Source organism: Rhinopithecus roxellana, chromosome 13 (assembly GCF_007565055.1).
Source record: "Rhinopithecus roxellana isolate Shanxi Qingling chromosome 13, ASM756505v1, whole genome shotgun sequence".
Taxonomy (NCBI): Eukaryota; Metazoa; Chordata; class Mammalia; order Primates; family Cercopithecidae; genus Rhinopithecus; species Rhinopithecus roxellana.
The window spans coordinates 17,487,992-17,505,375 of NC_044561.1; the positions used below are offsets into that span (position 1 = coordinate 17,487,992).

The window sequence follows — 17,384 nt, forward strand, 5'->3', positions numbered from 1 at the left end:
CGGTTCGAGGCAAGGGCATATCCTAATGGGTGTCAGCAGGGACACTGCCAAGGTCAGTTGGGAAGCTGTCAGGCAGGCCTCACAGACCGTAAGTGGAGCTGCCGTGGAATCCTACAGGGGAGGTACTCAGCGGTTCTGCCAACATGCCCACAAGGCAAGCTGAGGGCAGGACCTCACCGCAGGCCCACAGATCCTTCCGGATCTGGCTTTTACCTTCTGGGCCGACTCCAGCAGGAAGTGATGTAAATCAGTTGGTGTTTACCAAGTACTTACTACACACCTGACATTACTGAGTCTGTAAGGTCTGAGCCTATAAAGTTATCACAGAACCCTCAACACATCCCTTTCAAAGAACAGAATTTCTACCGGTAACTGACACATGAGGAAGCAAGTGCAGAGGGAAAGTGCCTGGGTTAGAATGTGAACCAAAGCCAGACAGGCTGTGAAGCCCAGACCCAGAACCTCTGTGCCTACCTTCTGGCATCCCTGGACCTGGTCCAGAGAGCTCTAAGAGGTGCCCAGGGCTGGCCCAGCCTGCAGCAGAGTGCTAGGTGGGCCTCCTCCAACCCTAGGAAGGCTCGTGGACACGGAATGCAATTGGCGCAAAAGTCCAGTCATTTAATAAAAATGCCCCCCCACCCTCACCCCATCACAGCACCCTGAGAATCACAGGTCCAACTGTGTGGGAGGGGGCCGTGGAAAGCCAGGATGAGTGGGGGCAGTAGGCAGGGGGCTGGGTGGGCCCCTGCACCTCATGTCACTGGCTCCTGGAAGGAGAGAATCAGGCTGGGCACAGATGCCTCTTCTCTGCCTAGGCACCAGCAGGGCAGCTCCATCCAAGGGAGGCCAGGGCTGCCCACTAGCCCAGCCAGAGAACATGAGGGGTCAGGGCTAGCTGGAGAAAGGAGGAGAGAAGAGAAGCGACTCTGGTCCATCACACTTAGGTCCTCTGGCCTGCCTCTGCCACATCCAGCTGCTAGGGGCTGGCCTCAGCCCTGTGAGGGGCCACAGGCACTCACTCCGGCCTTGCTTTCTTGGCCTTCTTCTCAGACCTCATCGCCTCATCATGGGCTTTCCGCTTCTCCGCCAGCTTGTTGGCCTGTGAAGGGGAAGGCGAAGGTCAGGCTGAGATGTGTGGAGAGGGGAGGGTGTGGGGCACTGAACTCAAAGCTATATCCCTTAAAAGCAGAGCTTCCAGAAAAGGTCACAAATTCCCATAGGAAAAAGATCTACCTGACCCACTTCACGGTGAGAAAACATGCCCTAGCCTTGCTTTAACGACATTATTTCACGCACCCACAAACCTCGAGATAAGAGAATCCTAAACTCCCAGAGCTGGAAGGAGCCTTGGCAACTGTCCCATTTCCCTACTCCACCTGGAAAGCAGACACCACTGGCACCTTCACCAGGAGCTGGTAGAAAGGGGTACAACAGGAAGAACCTTCTTTCTTGGGTCACCTGACAATATATTTTTAATTTTTTTTAAAGAGACAGGGTCTTTCTCTGTTGCGCAGCCTGGAGCGCAGTGGCATGATTATAGCTCACTGCAGCCTCAAACTACTAGGCTCAAACAATCCTCCCACTTCAGCCTCCAGAGTAGCTGGGATTGACTACTGGTGTGCACCACCATACGTAGCATCTTTTTTTTTGGTAGAGAGAGGGTCTCAATATGTTGCCAAGGCTGGTCTTGAACTCCTGGCCTGAAGTGATCCTTCTGTCTTGGTATCCCAGAGTGCTGGGATTACAGGCGTGAGCCACTACGCTGAGCCCCATTTGACAATAATGATTTCAAAACTGCAATAATTATGCTTCTAAGAATTTAGCCTGCAGAATCATTCAGAGGAGGGCAGACACATGCTCAGGGATGTTTTCTGAGAATGACTGAAACTGGAGAACAATTTAATCCCACCACAGGGGACAGGCCAGGTATTGGATGAGAAGTCCATATTACGGTTAAATGAAAATTACACCTCAGGCTGGGTACAGTGGCTCATACCTCTAATCCCAATGCTCCACTGCACTCTAGCCTGGGTGACGAGGAAGACTCTGTCTCAAAAAACAAATTATACCTCAAAACAATCTATAGCATGACCTCCCAAAGACGGGTCACTATGGGCACAAGAGAAACCTGGGGGCTGTTACTACAGGCTGCTCTACTCCAAGGGCAGGGCTGTAAGCCACTTCTGCATCACTCATCGCAGGGTTCTGGGGTGCATGAGTTTGTATTTTTAATTAGCATATATGGCTTTATGAACAAGAAAATACAAAACAGAAGTTTAACAAAAGCCCCCCACAGTCCCTGAGTGCACCAGGAAGGCTCTGTTCGCAGACCCCAGCAGACTCAGGAAGCTGGATGCAGGGTGGGACAGAAGCCCTAAGGAAAGCCTGGGCTGGAGCTGGCAGTACCAAGATGCCTACACTGGCCTGGGTCGGGGGCCCCAAAGGCTAGGCTGGGCCAGGCAGGCAACCTCAGGAAAAGGCTAGGAGAGCCTCGGTCTGCCTAGAGGAAGGCCCCAGGCCACATACGTTCACCTGTGCAGTTGGGTCTGGTAGCCACACCTGGGTCTCAACTGGGTGGCAGGAACTCACCTCTCGGATTTTTCGCCTCTTGCCAAACATGATCTTCTGGTACAGGTACTTCTCCCGCTTCTTCATCATCATAATGGCCAGGCGCTTGGCCTCACTCTCCTCCTCCTGGGCCAGCCGCTGCTTATCCTCCAGTTTCAAGGTGCCTGCCATCACCCTGGGCTTCTAGGGACACAAGGAGGGTGCTTGTGGGGGCAGGTTCCCCTGACCTCCACAGTCTCTGGCTCCTGCCCTTCTAGGCCAGGGCAGGCACCAAGCAGGGCTGCTTCCCAGGCTGAGCTCCGCAGTGCAGCTCCCCCTACCTTCCCCTCCATTCTCTGCTCCTCCAGGGCTGCCAGCCGGGCCTCTTCCTCCTTTTCTGAATCAGTCTCTGCATCTTCCTCCTCCTCCTCTTTTCCCTCTTCATCACCATCACCTTCATTGTCGTCGTCCTCTTCCTCCTCCTCTTCTGACTCATTCAGGTTTCCTAGAGACAGCCAATGACCTCTGAATGCTGTGGGAACCTGCTGTCTCTTTGGCAGGATAACAACAGGCCCAGGCCCCATCCTCTCTGACCCTGCTGTCTTTAGCCATGGGCAGTTCAGGGCTGTCCCAATTGTGGCCCTCTCTGGCACCTCCCCACAGCCCAGCTGCCATCAGAGGAAATTCCAAGGCACCTAGTCCTGAGCTCTGTTGCCTCCAATGTAAACTCTGATGACAACGCAGCACGTTCTTCTGCTCAGTTATCCTGAACGTCAAATAACACCTGACCCCAGGAGGCAGATGTCCCTTCTCCTAAGCCTTACTCCACAGGTGGCTTCAAAGGGCTTTCTGCTCCTACTGCCTATTCCCTGGAGCTTTCCACCTTGGCAGCCAAGGGAAACAGCCAGTGTGGGCCCAGGGGCCAAGGCCAGCCCGGTCCCATCCTGCTCACCTGGGTCCTCTCCCCGCTGCAGAGCCAGCAGCTTCAGTTTCTCAGGTGGGACGTAATCTCCTTCCCTCTCGGTCACAAAGGGTGAAAGGTGTGGGGGCAGCTGCACCCCAGGGAAGTACTCTGCCACAGGGAGGAGGAGCCTGGCGTTCACCGAGTCAAACACCCACTGGGGCTGCACGTAGCACCTGGTGCAGAGTGGCAGACAAAAACGAAGTCGCAGAGTGCAACTCAGGGTCCTGCTGCATCGCAGGGCCTTTGAGATGGGACACGCAGAAATCCAGATAAGGACCCTTGGGGGCCTACCTGCCAATGACTGAGGTCTGCTGCCCAGGCCGGTCGACAATCTGGTGGGTGATGCGGGAGTCTGTGACGTCATAGGTGGCCCCGATGCACAAAGACTTGTCCCAGGACACTTCCCCTCCAAAACTCCTACAGGGACAGGGAGAGCCCACACAGGTACACAGACATGAGCTGCCTGTCCTGGGACTCAGTTCCCTGGGATCTGCTGGCCACCCAGTCCAAAAACTCACCCTCTTAGGACACAGTTGCCCCCTCCTCACCCCAGGATCCTCCAATCCTGGCTCAGCAGAGATCTGCCCACTGCTCATCCTTCTGTGCTAAGCTGGTAATAAAATGACGGTAGTCCCGCCCTCTGCTGAGTGCTTCCTATGTGCTCAGTGCAGTGCCGAGCACTTTCCACACACTCTTTCATAAGAAGTAGAAACTGACACCATCCCAATGTTACTGATGGACACCAGGGCGGGACCCAGACCAGAGCATGGCCGAACCAGTGCTGTCAGAGGGCGCTTGAGCCTCCCTACCTGATGATGAAGGCCAGGGCCTCACGGGGCACCTCTCGGTTCAGGAAGAACTTCAGGCCTTCAAAAAGCTTCTTGTGCTTTTCCTGTGCCTCCAGCTCCTTCCTGCAGTCTTCCTCCTGCGCTGACATCTGTTGAAAAAGAGGCCAGGCTTCGCACCACCAGGGCTGCCCACCTCCACTGGAGGGCCAAGGCTGGAGCTAACGCCCACTCCAGCTTCCTTCTAGATCCTGGATCCTGCCTTCAAAGGAAACTCCAAGGCCCCACTCCTGAACTCTGTTGCCTCCTATGTAAACTCTGATGACAATTCAGCCCATTCTTCTGCTCAGTTGCTTTGACAGTCTTAACACCTAATTTATAGGATGCAAATGTCCCTAAGCTGGGAACCCCCCCACACGACCCCTCCCAGTCCTCCTGCCAGAAGGCAGTGCAGTGCTCACCCCATCGGTGGGAAACTCATCCACCTCGGCCTCCTCCTCTGTGGCAGGCACCACCACACGGGCCAGGCTGGCACTGAGGGCTGCCAGTTTCTACAGGAGAGAAGGGGGCTGCTTGCAGTGGGGGACCTCATGTGGGCATGGGGCCAGGGTGGGGAGGGCCAGCAGTGACAGTCCTGGGCATCAGCAGGTGTGGGTTCCAAGGGCAGGCCGAGACCACCCACCTAGCCACAACCGCCCCCACCCTGAACCAGACCCCTAGAGGTGTTGGGGACAGAGACCACGCCCTCGGGAGACGTCAGGTGATGCTCCTGGAGCCTCTCACCTCCATAGAGCTCTCGGAGTCCAATGCGTAGGTGCCCTCACTGGCCTTTGCCTCTGCTTGGGCCTGCCCCTCGAGCTAGTAGGCAAGGGGAAGGTCAGGGGCAGAGGACAGCCACAGCCCCTCGCCTCTGTGTGGACAGAGAAGGGCTGTGGCCCCTGCACCTCGAGCAGAAGGCACTGGGCTAGGGTCCTACCTTTGGGGGGTAGTGCAGGTTGAGCAACTGGTAGAGGCGGAAGTTGACGAAGCCCAGCAGTGTGGTGTAGAACTCGGTGAAGGTGGCCATGACCCTGTAGTCCACGTCTGTCGGGTGCTGAGGAACACAAGAGGTGCATGAGCAGTGTGGGCGCAGGGATGGGGGCAAAGGAGGGACAGACAACCACAGAGTGGAGGGCGTCTGACCTACCCGAGGACCCCAAGCTCCTCAAGAAGGCACTGACCTAGGGAAGGGGTGGCACGGATCTTCCCACCCAGGGGCGTTCTGGCCACAAGTGTTCCCAGCCACAAGTGAGGCTCTGGATAGGGGTCCCAAGAGTTAGAGCCATCCTGGAAGTCAGTGCCAGACCCCCATAAAAGAGTGAGAAAAGGGACCCTGGTCCCCACTGCTCCCAGGACTGGCTGGTCCTCCCCTCCCTGCGCCAGTTCTCCCACTTCCTTCAGGTCTAGCTCAGACTCGGAGAGACCACTTTCTGACCTGGCCGGAGCTCCTGCCTTCTGCATCACCTAGCCCACAATCTTTGCTGCATGTCTGCTGCTGGGCTAGCGTGTGAGCACCAGGAGGGCGGTGGTCCCAGCGCTGTCCCTAGCCCAGAAGGGCTGGCAAAACCTTAGCTGACTAAGGTGCCTTGGGAAGGCCAGGCTCAGCGGGGGCAGGGGATGCATGGGGCTCAGGCCGCCCACAGAGTCCCACCTCTGAACCTCGGGATGGACACTCAGAATTGAGTGACCCCTCCTTGGGCCCAAGCCAGGTCCAGAGCCATGACCCGAGGGGCCAGGGTAGGCTGGCAGCTGGCCTGCCTCAGCCCCCAGGCAGCTCTTGGGAAATGGCCAGCAGACAAACTACTTACTGCTCAGGGCAAAGGCAAAGAGCTGTCATCCCAGCAGTAGGGGACACAGAAGGCTCATCTTCGCCCTGGAGCAGTTAATAGGGCAAAACAGGGCAAAGAACTGAGGCCCAGAGAGAAGCACCGCAACTCTTGAGCGGTTCTGCCCCCTAAAACCATGGAGGCCAAGCCAGCCCAGCTGGCTCCCGGGACGCGGCAGGATGTTCCGAGCAACATGAAAATCAGTAGTGATCACCATGGGTGCCGGGTGTGCCCATGACTCTCAGCTGTTCTGCTATTCTGCTGCCAGACAGTGACCTGTGCTGTGAGAGCACACAGGCCCAAGGGAAGTCCTGCCTGTCCCCCCACTCACACCTCCATCCTTCCATGAGAATCTGTAAGGGCCCCTGACAGGCACATCTGGGGACCAACCACATTTCCCACAGCCCAGCACTGAGCAGGGAGACCCCGCCCCTACAACCAGCCTGACTTCCACAGCTATGAACCCAACCCTGGCTGCTCACAGGAGAGGCACAACTGGGCTCCGCTACGACCTAGTGCCAGTCCTCCCCATCCGCTGAGAGGAAGCAACGGCCGTGAACTGGCTGGGGAGGAAAGGGGAATGGGTGGCAGGCTCCCTTCCCCCAGGGCCAGCTGTGTGGAGGCCAGCCCGCCCCAGGGCCCTATTCACCAGCAGGAAAGACACACAAAGAGCAGTCTGAGCAGCATGGGGGCAGGACGTCAGAGAGAAGGAAGGCCCAAGAGGAAGGCAGGAAGGAAGGAGGAGGAGAGAGGGCTGTGGAGGGGAAGAAGGAAGGGCCACCCATGCATGCCCCACGGGGGGTGGGAACAGGGACTGCTGAGGGCCAAGCCTGCCTCTCACCGGCAAACAGGCCACAGCCTCACCACCAGGCAGCCAGTCAGGGTAGGTTCCAGCCCTTGCAACCCCACCCACAAGGGATCGTAAGGAACAGTCCAGAGCGCCTAGAGCCCCAGCTCCCCCTGGAGCCCCTGATAATCTGGACAGCAGAGCCACTGTGCTAACTGGACCGGCAGGGGCTGCTCTCCACTGAAGGTACCAGTTCCCACTCAATGATTAAGCAAGGCGGGCTAAATGCAGGCCACCAGCACAGGGAGGCAGGAGAGCTCGGCCCCACCACCTGGGGGGCACTAGAAGCTAATGATGCCTCCACGAGGGGGCAAAACCAGGGTTTCTCTCAGTGTATCCCTGCCAACATTTCCCAGGATTTCAAACGGATAAAGAAAAAGGCTGGGCTCTGCAGCTCACGCCTATAATCCTAGCACTTTGGGAGGCTGAGATGGAAGGACTGCTTGAGCTCAGGAGTTCAAGACCAGTCTGGGCAATGTAGTGAGACCCTATCTCTACTTTAAAAGAAAGAGAAAACAGTATGTATAGGAAACAGTGTCACATGCTAAGTGCGTCTCCTGTGCTCACCGTTCCCCTTCTCTCCCAGTCCTCGAGTCCTGTGGGACAGAGGGAAGGGGGAAGCAGAGGAGGGAGGCAAGGCCACGTGGCCAAGGTCTGGCAGCTGTCGGCAGCAAAGCAGGGACAAGGACCCCAGTAGGTTTGAGGGCAGGGCTCTGGCACTGTCCCCATGTGGTGCTGGACGTGCAGGCTGGGTATGACCCTGGTAGCTGTTCTCGCTGTTCACTCGGCCCCTAAAAGGCCAAGCACCAGGCACTGTTAAGGGCATAGACACTGTTAACTGCGGCACAGAGAGGTGAAAGGAACACGTCCAAGGGCACGAAGCTGCCAGGTGCTGCCACGGGGCTAGCTTAGGCTCCCGCTCTTAATGAGGATGCTGTGTGGCACATTCCCCACCTTGTTCTGCCCCGCCTCACCCATCGTCAACAGTTGGGAACCCAGCACTTGCTAGACTCCATGAACAGCAAAATCCCCCTTCCTCCACACCCGTATCTGTCTAGGAGGCAGCACAAGCCCCTCCCCTCCCAACAGGCACACTCACGTCATGGGAGAAGGCATAGGGAGTGATCCACACGATGGGCTGCCCCAGCACCTCGGCCTGGTAGTAAATACCTTTGATGGACAGGAAGACCTGGGGGAGAGGAGACAGCCGGGTGAAGACCATGGGGGGCAGGAGAGGGCGTGGGGCGGGGTGCCCACGGGATGGTCCCAGGCTCACCTTGCGCAGGGCACGGGCGGCAATAATGTAGTGCATAAACTCCACAGTGAGCCGGCGGCACAGTTGAATGGTCTGCACGTGGCACTTGCCAGTCCGTGGGAAGGTGGAAAAGAGGAAGCACATGGAGAGGGCATCGTCCAGGTCCCGCAGGGCATCGATGAATGTGGGGTACCTGCATGGCCAGTGGGGCAGCACATGGGGCCTGTTCAGCCTGGGTGCCAAGGGGGGCCCTGATCTCCTTACCCCACCCCAGATGCCCCATTCCTCAAGCCAGGCCTCATCACTGCCACCTCCTGACCTGGCAGGAGCAGCTTCCCCACAGCTGACCGCAGTCCTTGGGAGGAACCACTTAACCAGGACGTGCCCACTAGGCTCTGAGGACCAGAGAAGTCCTGATGGGGGTCCTCAAGACACCCACTGCTCACCCAAGACCCAGCCTTGACCCATGTACGTATTTGGTGGTGCATGAAGGTAGATGGAGTCAGGGCCTCCATGACTGTCTTTGAATGAAGGTGAACCTTTACTGCACGGACACTCTAGAGAGGTCCAAGATGGAAAATGGGAAACCGAAGCTGCCCTAGTGGAGAAGGGAGCGGGGTGGGGGCTGCTTCCCCTAGGCAGCACTTATGCCTGGGCCTGGCCACAGGCCGCCAGTGTAGGTTCTATCTTCCATGCCTCTCACCCCCTGGACCTGTCTAGTTGGCAGAACCAATAAGACCCAGGGAATTGGGTCCAGGAAGAGCCAGAGCAGAATGTGTTCTGGGGAATCTTATGGTAAATGACAAAGCCAACAAGGAGCAGCCACCCCGGGCACTGTGTGGCTGCCCTGTTGAGGGACAGAGGCATGGGTCACAGAGAAGACACGGAACCACAAGCAACGACACCTGGATTCCAGTCCTGGTCCCAGCTGTGACCCAGACTCTTCATTTACAACTGGGCTCTTGCAGCTCCCTAGAAACGCCTTGGGCCCAAGTGGACAGACAGAGCTTCAAGCTTCTCTCCCGCAGCCAGAGCAGCTGCCAGAGACGCTGGCATCCAAACTGCCTTCCAGGAAGCGACCTTTTTAAAAATCATTTTTGTTACTTTTTCTATTTTCTTTTTTCTAAGTGCCCAGTCTTCAAGGAGAAGTAGCTTCCTTTTGAAGTATGGGTTCTGGCTGGAGGTTGGGCGGGGCGGCGGGAGGGGTGCAGTTAAAAAAAAAAGAAAAGAGAGAGAGAATGGGTTCTGCTATTTCAAGAAAGACTCCAAAATCCATGAGACCAGACACTGCCAAGGTCCTTCCAGCCCCAGATGGCATCACTCACTGCTACGAGTCAGAAGTCTGCCAGGTCTTCAAACCCATGCCAAGATGGAAGAAAGGCCTGCAGAGACCTCTCAGGAGGCAGCAGGATAGCTGTCTGGTTTCTTGGTGCAGAGGTGGCAGCCTCCATGGGCCCCCTCTGGTGCGCTGTCGTTTCCTAACTCTCCACCTCACAGACAAAACCAAGAACCCAGGCTTTCTGTAGAAACAGCACCAGCATTTCCGGGCCAACTGCTTTTCTTTCTTAAGCTCTGGCTTTAGCTAAGGAGCTGGGGATGGTGTAGAATGAGATCACCACAACCACACCGTCACACTTGGTGTGTGTGTATGAATCCAGGCACTTGCTTTTCGTGTGTGGCTTTTTTTCGTTTATTTCACCAAACACTGTGTGTCACAGGCAGGACAGGAACTACCATCATCTCTTATGGAGATGGGGACCTACTCGGGTTAAGAAATATCCTCTGGCCACCCAGCACATGTGCCACACAGTTGCGATGGGAACACCGGCTGTCTAGCTCCTAGGCCAGGGATCTTCCTGTGACAGCCCACAGCCAGGTTGGATGAAGCCAACCCGAGCCATCCTGGAGCTCAGTGTTCCTGGGCCATCAGCCCTCAAAGATGACAGACATTCACCAGCCCAGGGCTTCTGAACTTTACCACTACTGACATTCGGGGTCAGACTATACTATGTTGTAGGGGACTACTATAGCGCATTGAGCGGCATCACTGGCCTCTCTCCACTTGACACCAATAGCACATCCATCCAAGTTGTGAGAACCAAGAGTCTCCAGACATTGCCAAAGGCCCACTGGAAAAGCAAGATCACCCCTGATTAAGAATTGCTGATTTAGGCTGGATGTGGTGACTCACACCTGTAATCCCAGCATTTTGAGAGGCCAAGGTGGGTAGATCACGTAAGGTCAGCCTGGCCAACATGGTGAAACCCAGTCTCTACTAAAAACACAAAAATAAGCCAGGCGTGGTGGTGATGCCTGTAATCCCAGCTACTCAGGAGGCTGAGGCGGGAGAACTGTTTGAACCTGGGAGGTGGAGGTTGCAGTGAGCCGAGATGCCCCCGCTGCACTCCAGGCTGGGCAACAGAGCAAGACTTTCTCAAAAAACACACGAAACAAAATTTGCTGATTTAGCCAATGAATGAGGGGGACGTCTGAGAAGGCTGGGCAAGGAACAGTTCAGACCAGAAGTGTCTAGCCGTGCTTCCCAGGTCTCACCAGGTACCCGCCGTGCAGCCACAGAACAGTGGGGCTCTTCCACCACAGGGCCTTTGCACTTGCCACGGCCTCTGCTTGGACTGTGCTTCCGCTGGCTGGCTCAGACGTCTCCCCTCACAGCCCCGTCTGACAGCCCTGTAACTACAGACCTAGTAATCATTCTAGGAATTTGCTAGCTTGGTTTTTGGTCTGTGTCCTTCAAAGAGATGCAAGCTCTTCGAGCTGGGTCTTAGTCTTGTTCCCTACTGAATCCCTAGTGCTGCGGCAGAGACCAGCAGTAAATGAAGAAACTGCAGTGTCCTGAGGACAGCCTGGCTCACCGTTCCTTGATGATGTGGTCAAGTTTGTAGTTGGGCTTATTGTCCTTTAGACGCTCTACAGTGTTCCACTCGCTCTTCCCATAGGCCTTCCGGAGCTTCCGGACAAACACCTGAAAGAAAGGAAAAGACCACTAATGCTGAGGCTCAGGACTCCTGGACAACTTCTATGGAAGATGGAAACACAGGGCAGAAGGACTCTCATGCCCCTTGAAGCTGGCCATGGCTGTGTGCCTGTGTCACCGTCCCCTCTGCCCAGGATGTACAAAAGAGCTAACTCCAAAGAGCACCAAGCCTGGTGTGACAACCAGCAGAGCTAGACCAGGCACCCTTTTTGACAATGCACAGATGTCCCAACTCCACATGTTTACACGGGAGGATGGCAGAGCAAAGCAGCTCCATTTTTCCTTTTTTTTTTTTTTTGAGACGGAGTCTCGCTGTGTCGCCCAGGCTGGAGTGCAGTGGCGCGATCTCGGCTCACTGCAAGCTCCGCCTCCCGGGTTCCTGCCATTCTCCCGCCTCAGCCTCCGAGTAGCTGGGACTACAGGCGCCCGCCACCTCGCCTGGCTAGTTTTTTGTATTTTTAGTAGAGACGGGGTTTCACTGTGTTAGCCAGGAGGGTCTCGATCTCCTGACCTCGTGATCTACCCGCCTCGGCCTCCCAAAGTGCTGGGATTACAGGCTTGAGCCACCGCGCCCGGCCGCAGCTCCATTTTTCAACTGACAACACAAGCCAAGTGAACTGCCACTGACAGGATGAGAAAGGCTGGCCTCTGTTCCCAACACCAGACTATATCACCATGAAACAAGCTGTGGATCTGTGTGTGGCACTGAGCCACCCAGAAAAATGCAACGGAAGCCTGTTTTGGGGCCAGGTCCTAAAACTAAACGACCTCTTCCCTCCAAGTACTTCTGTTGAGGCTCACGCTGCCCTCTGTATATGCTTACCCAGAGAGGGTAGGCAATCTGCCCAAGGTCACAGTTAGTTAGTGGGCGACAGAGCTGCAATGAGAACCTGACAGACCCTAGAGCCCAGACCTCACCTTGTATTCCCGGAACTTGTTGACGATGGGTTCATGGAGGAGAAACCTGATGTCTTTGATAAGGTAAAACGTTCGGGCTGCTGTAGAACCCTTGTTAACCTTCTTCTTGTGTTTGGGTTCATGGGGATAAATGCCCTTCAGTATGCACAGTCGCCTAGAAGGCAGAGGCCATTTGTTATGTCAGTTATGTGGGTAAAGGTGGGGAGCACTGGCCACAGCTGGGCCTGGAAAACAACGGTAAACAGGGAACACGGGGTCCCTGCCCTTAGAGAGCTCACATCCTAGTACACGAGTCTCACAATCACAGTCATAAAACAAAAACGCAGACTTGAGAGTCTCTAGGGGAGTTAAGAAAGGCCTTGCTGAGATATCAGCATTTCAGCCACAAAAAGGAGAGAAGCATCCTAACAAGGAGAGAAGCTCCTAAAAAGAGGGACAAAGTCCAGAAGGCTGGAAAGAGCTGGTGTGTTTGAAGGAATAAAAATAAAAGTGGACCAGGTGGCCAGGCGTGATGGCTCACATCTATAATCCCAGCATTTTGGAAGGCTGAGGCAGGCAGATCACCTGAGGTCATGAATTGGAGACCAGCCTGGCCAACATGATGAAACCCTGTCTCTACTAAAAAAAATACAAACATTAGCCAGGTATGGTCGCCGGCACCTGTAATCCTAGCTACTAGGGAGGCTGAGGCAGGAGAATCGCTTGAAACCGGGGGGCGGAGGTTGCAGTGAGCTGAGATCATGCCAATGCACTCCAGCCTGGCCAACAGAGTGACTCTGTCTCTGGAAGAAAAAAAAACAAAAACAAAAACGTGGGCCAGGTGAGCCACAGAGGCCAGGGCCCACAGGCCATAGTGAAGCCTGACTGTGACTCTATGAGGAAGGAGAACCCCTAGATGCAGGATCAGGGGTCTCTTCCGCCAGACGGGAGGGGATGGATGGCAGGGACCCAGCCCAGCCCAGCTAGCCCATCCTGATGATCCAGTTCAGTTCTCCTCCATTTTCCCTTGGACCATACCTAGCAAACACAACTCACTAAAGAAAGGAAAGGTGAGAAAGAGAAGGAATACCAGAATTCCAGAATGGGTATGGCAACTCAGGTAAGACAGGGATACAGCTGAGTTTTCAATGTGCAATTCACTGCCCGGGCTTCCCACGGTCCCTCTATATTCCCCTTCTCTCCAAGCTCACCTAAAGTCAGCCAAGCTCAGCTGGAGTTTCTTCCGGGCTTTGTTCCGGGTGATGTAGTTGGTGGCCGAGCCTCGTTCATACTGGGAGAGGAAAAAAAAGCAATTCTCCGTTAGCAATGATTGTAGTGCCCGACATCAAACTCTGGGCATGCCTAGTTCCACAGGCAACTATCACTCTGGATAAGTGGCTGAGATGAATCAAGGAGAGGAAACACTGCAGGGAAGGAGCTGACCTGCCTGGATGAGTTCTCCTGTACTGTCCTTGCCGCTGTCAGCACAGGGAACACATACACCATGCTGAGGGCTGCGAGGCTGCTATGGATAGGGTGCTGTGCCAAGTGCTTAGCACTAGCTCTAAATGTTGGCCATTACAATTAGTGATTTTCACACATTTCATTTAATTCCCATAACCCTGTGATGTAGGTGCTGTCAGAACCCCCATTTCACATAGGAGAAAACGGGCTCGTAAAATAACCTATACAACTCTTAAAAAGCACACAGCTTTTTAAGAGTTGGGGCTGGGATTCAAACTCAGGTCTGAGTCTACTGCCTGAATGCCTAACAGCTAAGCCAGTGTTTCCAATCTTTTTCCCTCCTTTTCTTCCTCATTATAAGCTCTTCACCACTACCAGAAGACTTATCAGACACCCCCTTCCTCCCTCACCCATCACCCTTTCTTCCCCACGCCTCATAAAATGTTAATACCAGAGATATACTGCAGGTCTCTTTATGTAATGTGGTCCTTGGGGGGCCACAACCACTGTGTTAGCTAAGATACTGCCCCTCAACCAATTTTGTTCCCTTGAGGGTGGTATTACCCTGGCTGAAAAAGCATGCTTTAAGCCACACAGCTTCTCCCCTTCCTCATTCATTCATTCAACAGACAATAACATGTCCTCTATCATGGTCAAAGCACTAAGCTAGATGCTATGAAGGCAATAAAGACAAAAGCCTGGTCTCTACCTGCCCCCAAGAAGCATATTGTCTTGTGTAACCATCTGGATGCCTGTGGTGCTAAGACGCTGCCTCACACCCACATTTCTGTATCCCTCACACTTCTGCATCCCTCACACTTCTGCATCCCTAGATAGAGATAAGCAGTACACTGTAACAAATACCTTGCAAGCTAACAAGCATGTCTTTTTCAAACAAGATCTTCCTCTGGGCCAAGACAGCAGGGGCCTCTTTGGCTAGGTTCAGCTCTAAAGAGACAAACCTGTTAGTCTCCCAGGGGTACATTTACTAATAACATCATAGTCAAGAAACATACCCTTCATTCATTCTTTCCTTTACACATGTGTTAATTGTCTATTGGGTATCAAGCCCATGCTAAGTCCTGGAGGTATAAAGATGAGTTTCAGACTGCCTTAAGAAGTTGAGTTTTCATTTACAGTGTTTTCCATTGCCTTATGCCACACTTATCTCTGACACCATGCTTATCCTTATAAATGTTAAGGGAATAAATAGTTCTCAATGGGGTACTCCCTGGGTATGTGCTGGGAGGAGGACAATTCAGCAATGTTTGGAGACATTTTTGGTTGCTGGGTGCTACTGGCATCCAATAGGTGGAGGATCAGGGATGTCGCCAAATATCCTACTACACACAAGACAATCCTTTCCACAACAAAGAATCATCTTTGTTGATTCTGGCTCTGAAACCCAGCTTTTAAAAACTGTAACGATTTTGTTACATATCTACATCTGCAACTCAAGGGCAGGTTTCCCATCTTGTATCTTTGCAGTTACGATGGGGCTAGCACTGGATACTCAATGTAGTGTGTTGGGTTAAAAATACTGGCAATAGAAATATCCACTCTGAAAGAAACACTTAAGCCAACTATATATTCCTCATTCCCATTCCCTTCCCAGTCTTTTCATGTCACTGAGCCGATTCTCCATACAGCCATAAGAACTTCTTGAAAAACTCTAATCGTGTTACTCCTTCGATTCCTACTGCACACAGAATAAAATTCAAGCTCTACACTATTCCTACTGCACTTAGAATAAAACCCAAGCTTACAGGCCTTGCACGATACAGTACTTGTCCTCCAATCTTATCAGATGCCATTCTTTTCTTGGTTTACATCCTGATGTCCTTCCAACTCCTTACACACAGCAAGCCTTTCCTGCCTACTGATCTTGGCATTTGGTTTCCCTTGTCAGGCTTGCTCGCTAAGCACTACCATGCCCCACAACCCATCCAAGACGTTCTGATCTTTCCCATTTCAGTCGAAATGTTATGCCTCGAAGAGAACTTCCAAGACAACATTAACCAAATAATGTGACGGGCAGTAACGGTGAACTCTACGTAATGTTTATCACCCTTTCGATAAATAGTGGTCCCACGGCTCGGCCTGCTTTTGGAATGAAGCTACGCTTGGTAAGTTCAACTCTCTCTCACAGCCCTCTCCACAGAAAGAACTCTAGAGTTCGTTCTCGGATTTCACTAAACGAGTACTGCCATCCTTGCCCATCCTCGGACCCCTTCTCGCAGCTGACTACTGCCGCGTTGATCCCGTCTTTCCAGTCTCCTATGAGAGATGGAGCTCGGGAAAAGAGCCGACCCCATGCTCTGCCGCCCCCGGATCCCACCACTCGGGAATTCCCACCGTCTTTCCCACTCACCTTCTTTTTCTCAAGGCCTCCCATCGCTCCACGTTGACGAGCCGACTAGGGCAGCGCCTACAGACAGCTCCACTTCCTCCCGCACATGCCCTGCCAAGGACCCCGAGGACCCTCCCCACCCCCACGCTGTCGGTTTGCGCGGGCTGCCCAATGAGATGCCTGTAAAAGTCCAGGGAAAGATGGGGATTTCCTCCTCGAGATTTAAAACTATAGTCTGAAAAAAAATCACTGAGACCACTCTTTCCAGATCTTTCCCGCTTACAATGGTTACAAACACTTTAAGTGTTAAAACAAACGTGGATATACAGGCATTCCTGTAATCACCCTGATAACGAGTCATTGACTATGACCGCGTTGCATGCTGGGAAGGAGAGGGGCGGAAGGCTTAGAGACAGCGCGGTGCCTTCTGGGATGCAGAGGGGCGCCACATTCCGTGTTGCGTGATGGGATTGCGTTGTCAAGGTAACGGTTGCTAATCTTCCTTAGAATTTGGCTGCCGCTGCTGAGAAGCTGCTCCCGTGTGGCCGGGTGAGACTGCGCTGGGTTCCCACCGCCTTCGGGTTCTCTTTGGTTCATTCACTGTTATGCGGATAAAATAGAAGAAAAGAGGATATTTTTTCTCGCGGAGGTGTAGAGACCCGAGAGGCCACTTATATTTTCTGAGCCTTAGTGGTGGACTCGTGGTATATTTAAAATGTACATTCAAAGCTGGGAGCGGTGGCTCATGCCTGTAATCCCAGCACTTTGGGAGGCCAAGGCGGGCGGATCACGAGGTCAGGAGTTCGAGGCCAGCCTGGCCAATATGGTGAAACCCCCGTCTCTACTAAAAATACAAAAATTAGCTGGGCGTGGTGGTGCGCGCCTGTAGTCCCAGCTACTCGGGAGGCTGAGGCAGAAGAATGGCTTGAACCCAGGAGGTGGAGGTTGCAGTGAGCCGAGATTGCGCCACTGCACTCCAGCCTCGGCGATAGAGTGAGACTCTGTCTCAAAAAAAAAAAAAAAGAGAGAGAGAGAGAGAGATCTTGGAGACTTTATTTCTTTCCAGCTGGTTCCCATCATTGATGGACCCTGGAGGGGACCTTGCCTGACAGCCCTGCATTGGCAGGGGCTTTCCCAATCCTTCTCAGTTGCTTCCCAGTGCCTGGTCCCAGTTCCCTGCATCCAGACCCTGGAAGGTATGTCTTTGTCAACCCTGGGTTTAAAGGGGGCCTTTCTGATTCCCTCCATTCAGACCACGGAGGGAACATTTTGTGGACCCTGTGCTTATGGGTGGGGGTGGAGGCGTAATCAGGTCAGACTCAGCTGGGTCTCAGGTTTTGTGAGGGTGCTTATGCTGAGTACTCTTGAAGGGTCACCTGGCTAAGGGCAGTGCAATTATGGGGGTGCTTAGTTCT

The 17,384-nt window shown here is 53.8% G+C and overlaps 1 protein-coding gene across 2 annotated transcripts; it reads right to left on the reverse strand.

Annotated features, from left to right (window-relative positions):
• Positions 1 to 592: 592 nt before the first annotated feature.
• Positions 593 to 16,121, reverse strand: PES1 (pescadillo ribosomal biogenesis factor 1). 2 transcript variants are annotated; one of them, XM_030915152.1, is made up of 15 exons: positions 15,991 to 16,121; positions 13,367 to 13,446; positions 12,177 to 12,330; positions 11,137 to 11,246; positions 8,285 to 8,456; positions 8,108 to 8,197; positions 5,273 to 5,389; positions 5,080 to 5,154; positions 4,758 to 4,847; positions 4,321 to 4,448; positions 3,803 to 3,928; positions 3,500 to 3,684; positions 2,889 to 3,052; positions 2,590 to 2,748; positions 593 to 1,099 (listed from the first exon to the last, which is right to left on the reverse strand). In XM_030915152.1, the coding sequence occupies exons 1-15, from the start codon at positions 16,012 to 16,014 to the stop codon at positions 1,016 to 1,018; spliced, it is 1,758 nt and encodes a 585-aa protein (XP_030771012.1). In that variant the 5' UTR covers positions 16,015 to 16,121; the 3' UTR covers positions 593 to 1,015. The 2 variants fall into 2 exon arrangements, with proteins under 2 accessions (XP_030771012.1, XP_010369135.1); XM_010370833.2 differs by having other exon boundaries at positions 2,590 to 2,751.
• Positions 16,122 to 17,384: the final 1,263 nt, after the last annotated feature.